The 7262-nt window shown below is 41.8% G+C and overlaps 1 protein-coding gene across 1 annotated transcript; it reads right to left on the minus strand.

Moving 5' to 3' along the window:
- Positions 1 to 3841: 3841 nt before the first annotated feature.
- LOC119350774 (putative F-box protein At1g30920) lies at positions 3842 to 6432 on the minus strand. The gene is made up of 4 exons (XM_037618440.1): positions 6373 to 6432; positions 6061 to 6295; positions 4838 to 5962; positions 3842 to 4177 (listed from the first exon to the last, which is right to left on the minus strand). Exons 1-3 carry the CDS (start codon positions 6430 to 6432, stop codon positions 4851 to 4853), a joined length of 1407 nt encoding a protein of 468 aa, XP_037474337.1. The 3' UTR covers positions 3842 to 4177; positions 4838 to 4850.
- Positions 6433 to 7262: the final 830 nt, after the last annotated feature.

The following is a 7262-nucleotide window of genomic DNA, read 5'->3' on the forward strand; positions in this document are numbered from 1 at the left end:
CCTACACATGGGTCTGCAGTTTTCGAATTTGTGCACTGAAATATCCCGGTAAAACCGAGAAGAGTAGTATGTGCCTTTGTTAAAACAAATTGTCGGTCGCATGTGCGCACAACCAAATAAAAGTCTACATGTAGTGACAATTGTAACCCCTCAATATATCCTTTACTCAGAAAATTGGCAGCATTATCGCCTGTGTTTTTGAGGGAAATTTTGTACTTGCATTATTGTTAGTCCAATATTTTGGTAACTATCCTCATACCAAGAAATTTAACCAATCAGTTTTGCAAATTGTACGCACTTGCATTCTTTTAATGATAAATAGCCATTGCACACAAAATAATGATCCTTGCTCCTAGAACTAATGCTTTCTAGCAGAATTGAATAAATCAGTTTTTTTAATCGTCTACGGCGGGCTTACGCTGGCCCTGAACCATATATTACTCAACTGAATAAATCAGTTTGCCACAGATATACCCAGCTATAATAAATTTCTTATGCCACATAAGTTTTTTCCTATACCCAGCAGCACCGGGCCACACAACTGAGAAGCTTCAAGGAACTTGTCTACCTGCGCCATTGTTGCTGCAAATGACCTGTCTCTGGGTCTTGATTTCTGACCAGCACATCTCGCTGCATAAGAGAGGCCCCGAAGATCTCATCGGGTGCCAATATGCGACACAATCTTCGACATAGATCACACAGACTATATTATTGGACGACCAAGCAGGCTGACAATTGAAAACTTACCAACCAAACATGCTGCTCTGTCCATTGGAGTCTGCAAGTAGAGAGGTTAGGATGTCATGCCCAAACAATCTTCTCAGAAATTATTTGGTTCAATGCTGCTCCTGGAAATGGCTACATGCCATCCATGCTACGATCTTCGATTGCCTTCCTTGCTAAGAATTTATTTTTGTTGCTGCAACCACCGTTCAGAAAACCGTCTTGCATTCTTTGATGCATGTACCTAAAAAAAGCTTTGCATTGTACTGTGTTCTTAAGTTAAGAAGCTACTTTAGTTTAGTCCCAAATTTACTTTAGTTTAGTCCCAAATTGTCTTGGTTCCAAACATGCTGCTCTTTTGTTTAGTCGAGAGGGTAGTGAACCATGAGTCCAACCAGCCATTTTTTCCATTAAAAGCTTATCCTGCAACCACTAGTTGTGCTCTCTTTCCCACTTCTTTTGCAGAGTTAAGTTAACGAGGAGCAGCTTCCGTTCACGGTAAGCATCTTCCCATATTAACGCAAATTATAAACTGTCAACTAATATAATATACAAAATTCCATATTTCAAAACATGCAAACTACACCAACAAACATGTTCATTTTTATTTTTGAGAAAAAGGCCATAAAGTATGCTATGTTGCCTCGTCGCACACACTCGTCAGAGGACTGGTACCTTGTTTTTTTAACTGAAGAACTGGTACCTTTACACAAAGTTGTTTTTCTTTAAGGGCTCCTTTGATTCAAAAGATTTTTATAGGAAATTTAGAGGATTAGAATCCTTATGAATTTTCCCTACGTTGCTTATTTGCTACATATGACTGAATCCCAACATGAATTTTTCCTAAGGATTTCTTTGTACTGCTTCACAAAGGATTTCTAGTATCCACTCAAACTTCTTTGAAAGAATCCTTTGTTTTTTCTATGATTGCAATCAAACAACCCAAAATTTCATAGGATTGAAATGAGCATGACATTTCAATCCTATGTTTTTCCTATTCCTACATTTTAGAATCCTACGAATCAAAGAGCACTAGTAGAAAAGAGGGCTTTGGTCCAGGCCGGGTTAGCACATTAGTCCCGGTTCAGTCTAGAACCGGGACTAATGGGGGCATTAGTCCCGGTTTGTCTGGACCTTTTAGTCCCGGTTGGTGCCACGAACCGGGACTAAAGGGTGCGATGCCCATTAGTACCGGTTCGTGGCACCAACCGGTACTAAAGGTTAGACCTTTAGTCCCGGTTCGAGCCACCAACCAGTACTAATGGGGTTTGAGGCATTAGTACCGGTTCATGGCACGAACCGGTACTAAAGATCCCATTTTCAAACTCTACCCCCCCATCGCCTTTTCAGTTTTAAAAAAAATAAAGAAAATGATGAAAATGTCAAAAAAATAAAATAAAATAAGTTTCCCATGTGATATGTGGTCTAATTGTTGGGAAAATTTGCAAATATGAATTTCGACTTTATTTGCAAAATCTCTCGAGAATTTGTAAAAATGGGCATAACTTTTGCATACTAACTCGGATGAAAAAGTTTTTTATATGAAAAATCATCTACTCGAAAAGTTACACATATGAATTTTGGTCAAACAATGGGACCCCGTTAAACATTTTCAAAATCCTCAAAAACCTAACAGAAAAAAAAGTTACGGGGCTTTTAAGATCTAGAGTGGAAAAAATCGAAAACATTTCAAACTGTGGTCAAACAATGGTCAAACTAATTATTATAGAATATTAGTGTTACTAAATAATTATTTCAGTTATTTTGAATTTTGGTCAAATCTGGTCAAACTATGGTCAAACTGTGGTCAAACAATGGTCAAACTAATTATTCAAGAAATATTAGTGTTACTAAATAATTATTGTTTTTTAAAACAATAGTTTCAAACTCAAACAGTGAAATGTGTCACTTCATGCTCAAGCAAAATTCCTAAGGGTTAATAAGATTGACATCTTACTATTGTCAGGAAAACAACAAGTGCAGACTTGGAAACGAGGGAGAATAGAACCCGGAAGTTAAGCGTGCTCAGGCTGGGGGAGTGGGAGGATGGGTGACCGTTTGAGAAGTTAGATGATTTGGAATGATGAGGGGTGATTAGAGATTAGAGGATAAATTGAGCAATGATGAGGGGTGGTGATTACAGATTAGAGGTTAAAATAATTCAGAAATTTGAAAATAAAAAAAGTACAAAAAAAATTTAAAAAAAAATTTCAAAAGAAAAATCATAAAATTTCCTTTAGTCCCGGTTGTTATTACCAACCGGGACTAAAGGTGGAGCTCCACGTGGCCGCGGCCTTTAGTCCCGGTTCGTGTTAGAACCGGGACTAAAGGGGAAGGCATTAGTAACGACCCTTTAGTCCCGGTTCAAGAACCGGGACAAATGCCCCCTTTTCTACTAGTGGAGGCCCTAAGTATATTCGAGTAGAGTTTATTAAGTTCGCTCCATCAGGCTCACTCGCAGCCGTTGATCATATATTCAGGTAGAGTTTATTAAGTTCGCTCCATCAGGCTCACTCGCAGCCGTTGATCATGGATCAGACGTCTCCTAGACTGCCATGCGTCGTTGTTCAATGTCCGACAACGACACTTCCTTTTTCAGTTTACTTTTCACCATTCCATTTCTCTTTTATCCTCTATGATAATACAAACCCTAAAAATTCAAGTACAATTGCTCTGAAACTCTGAATTTCTAGCACAAGGTTCATCCTCTATGACAGGCGATCTCCACCGACGTGGCTATTCACGGAAGCCTTGTTATATAATTCCTTCATAAGCCCTCCCTGGTCACCTTGGGCACATGACATCTCCATGCTCTCCGATAGCCACATCAAGGCCACCACCATTGCTCACCTCCCACCTCCTTTCTCTCACATGAACATTCGATGACTCAATAACCACAATGTGTCAAAAGAAAGAAAGAAAAGTCGACTTCTACATGTGATGTGTAGAACAGAGGTAAAACAATTGTAGGAAAAAAACATCTCATTTCAATGAAATTGCAATACATTAGGGCAGCTAAAAGATGAACTGATACAACAAAACGAGCTCATTAGGACAGCTCATGTACTGAAGAGATATTTCACAGCATTACCAGAACGCTCCACATTGCACCATCAGATAGCGTACTATTCAGGAAAAAGAAAACACGTTGTTTGACAGATTCGGTGACGTGAAGAAAATTATAAATGCAAAAGAAAGAACCATGCATACGACCATCCTCCTCACGACTTATTTATCTGCCAACAAGAGATTAACTGTCACATGCAAATGTGTTTATCCCCAGGAGCATACCAACAGTAACCACGCAAGCGCCCCATAACCCTACTGATGCTGTCATCCTGAATCCAACCTCAAGGGTACCGTAACCAACTCTTCCGTCTTAGGTATCATCCAGTCCTTGTACAAGGGTCTCCACCTCCTAATGAAGAAAAGCACTTTCCTCAAGACCTGGCTCCTAATGAATAAAACAGCAGAGAACTGTCAGGTCTCAGGTGATTTACTGCAAGAAATCAGGCTGGAATTGGGATTTTAAACTAAGAACAAGATAATTTGCCATAAAACAGGTTAAAAAATACAGGAAGGTAAATGAAATGAAAACCAAAGAACAACATAAGTTACAAGTATTCTGTTTCCTCAGTTACCTACCCTCAACAACACAACTAACAGTGGTATTATATGGAGTACGCCTGAGCCAAGATACATGCAAGAGAAAATTCACAACTTTGCCCTTTCAGCTAGTAAGCTAATACACTAGCATATACTACTTACTTGACAAGAAAAGAACAGCTGCCATCATTGAAGTTAACTACCCAATTACCCATATTTGCATCCTTCCAAATAACTATCTCTAAAGAGTAGAGAGTATTGAAGGCAAGGCCAGCAAGTTGATTTGTAGTACAACTCCTAGACTGAATAACCAAGTTGATGTTTTGGCAACCAAATTCCAAGTTCAGTAATAATGGACCCGATATTGTTTACTTCTAAATTAATATTCTTAGAAATAAAAAGGGGCACTCTCATTTCTAATTTCTCCTTCCCGGAGTTGATAATCACAAGCATAATTTGATCACCGCCATATGCTCCACAAGCTAGCACATATCTAATAGGCACCAACCTCGATTTTTATTTCACTGGTGCAGAGTTTGTAACTCTGAGTACAATGGCACATATGGCAGATATCGCGGGCTGTCGTCTCCTCCAAGATCACAGATCTCTTGAACTTTGTGATGATCCATATCATAAGAGACCAATGTATTATCCCAGCCCACAGTTAAGAAGATCACGTTACAGTCTGGATGCATTGCAACCCACTGAAAGCCCAGTATAAGATGAATCTCTCTCTCTCCAAATATATATGAAGCGTCGGTGCAATGCTTCAATATCCATTCTTGACCGCGGTAGTTCTCAAGAACAAAAACTACCAACAGAACCATACCATCTGTTTTAACAAAAGTGGCGAAATGCAAACAACCCTGAGACTTCTGAATGAGAGGAATAGAGCCAACAGCAGGGACAGGTATGTTCCTCCATGTTTTCCCCTCAGTGTCCACCGCAGCTACTATACCCGGATCCATGGCAACAAAATGCAGACAGCCGTTAAGAAACACATCTCCCGAGTGATGACCAACAAGGGAAACACATGCTTCATCATCTTCGGTATCAATCCATCCGTTCTCCTTGTGAACCCATCCTCCTGTTTTAGAGGAATACACCTCCATTCCGGCCTGGCAAATGTCATGACCCTCGGAGAACTCGAACACATGGAAGTGATCCGACACGGCGGGGTCAAAAGCCAGACGTGCCATGCACTCGGTACCGGCATTGACGGAGTCAGGCAACCGGACCCACTCCTCTGTCGCCGGATTGCACACGACGTAGTGGAAGTCATCCTGGCCTTCCCAGCAGCGGCAGAGGAGGAGGCCGTTGCAGCAGGACAGCAGGAAGATGCTCTGGTGTTGTGGCAGGAAATCGGAGAGGGGAGAGACCAGAGGGCGGACTGTCCCGATGACGTCGGTGAAATAGGGAGCTGGCGCGGGCTTGCTCTTGGGCATGTAGAAGAAACCCTCGAGGGTCTGCGGCAGCTGCCTTTGGTTCTGCGGGTGCGAGATGATGCCCCGCCAGGTCCTGGAGACGCACATGCAGCGGCGGAGCGACTTGACGGGGAGACGGGAGAGGATCTCGACAAGGAGGTCGTCGGTGAGGCTAGCGACCGTCCGCATCTCGATCAGCAGAGTGAGACCTGAGGCACGCAGATTTAATGGAGAAATGGTCAAGAGATGCGGGAAGAAGATGAAGGAAGGTAGGGATGGTGGATTATGCCTGCTTCACTCTGCGTACCTGATACGAGGAGGAAGCGTCGGCGGTGACCTTCCGCCGTGGCAGATCGGTACGGCGCGGCGGCGGCGACCTTCCGACGAGCCAGATAGTCAAAATAAGCTGGCAGTGCCGTGCTGCGAACGAGATGAAGTGGGAACGGCGATCTGCCAGCAGGATCTGCCGCGCCCGCGACGGAGGTAGCGAGCGGTGGCCGGTGGCGGCGGCGCCGACCTAGGAACCTCTGCCGACGAAGGGACTGGAGAGGAATGGGATTATGGGCGGTTAGGCTTCAAGCACGCTAGACGGTGGGCTCATGTTGCGGTACCCACCCACTTGAAGACCAATAGCATTTGGGCCTAAAAACTCCCTGTCAAGGTTTTCGCCCCATGGCATTCCTCACGATGTGGGTCGAATGTGATGGGTTTACTGGCATTTATGAGTGCTGCGTATATTTCTGTTAGTAATGGTTTTGAGCATTGATGATCGATGTAATTTACTTTCAAGTGGTTTCTCATGTTAGTAATGGTTTTGAGCACTGAGGTTCAAGAAGAATTAATATATTTCTGTAGTATATTATATTACGGCTTTATTACATTCATAGAAAGGAGATAAAATGAGAAATCAGTTCAAGAAGAATTACTATCGGCTTTTTTAATCTTAAACAGTAGAACCCCTGAATCACCAATCCATTCTGAATTTGAAGTTATACTTATATAAAAAAAAAACCTCCTTTTTTTTTCTTTCTTTAGAGTTTTCAAGGCTAGGGATATCCAATGGGATGGAGCTATTTCCCTTGTGCTTGAACTCACTTCTTCCTTTTCCCTTCTCCCTGAACATGTTTCTGGAACTGCTGTATTTTCGTTCATTGCAATGGAAAAGGGGTTAAGCCCGGTTCAAAAAAAAACTCTGTGTCAGCCCAAACAAACTAGATATGTGTTTTATTTAAACATATATCTAGTCTGCGGATTTATAGAAAGTAAACAAATGCTCTGCCCCGAATTACTTGTCGTAGAAATGGATAGAAATGAATATACATAGAACTAAAAATACGTATAGATACACGCATTCATTTTTTTGCGGGGTTAGATACACACATTCAGCGACAAGTAATTTGGGACGGAGGGAGTATATGTTTACATCCCCGCAAAAAAGAGAGTATATGTTTACAGAAAATAAATATTCCTAATTTTGAACTCTGAATAAAAACGCCGGGCTGCAATTTT

Source organism: Triticum dicoccoides, chromosome 1B (genome assembly GCF_002162155.2).
Source record: "Triticum dicoccoides isolate Atlit2015 ecotype Zavitan chromosome 1B, WEW_v2.0, whole genome shotgun sequence".
Classification (NCBI taxonomy): domain Eukaryota; kingdom Viridiplantae; phylum Streptophyta; class Magnoliopsida; order Poales; family Poaceae; genus Triticum; species Triticum dicoccoides.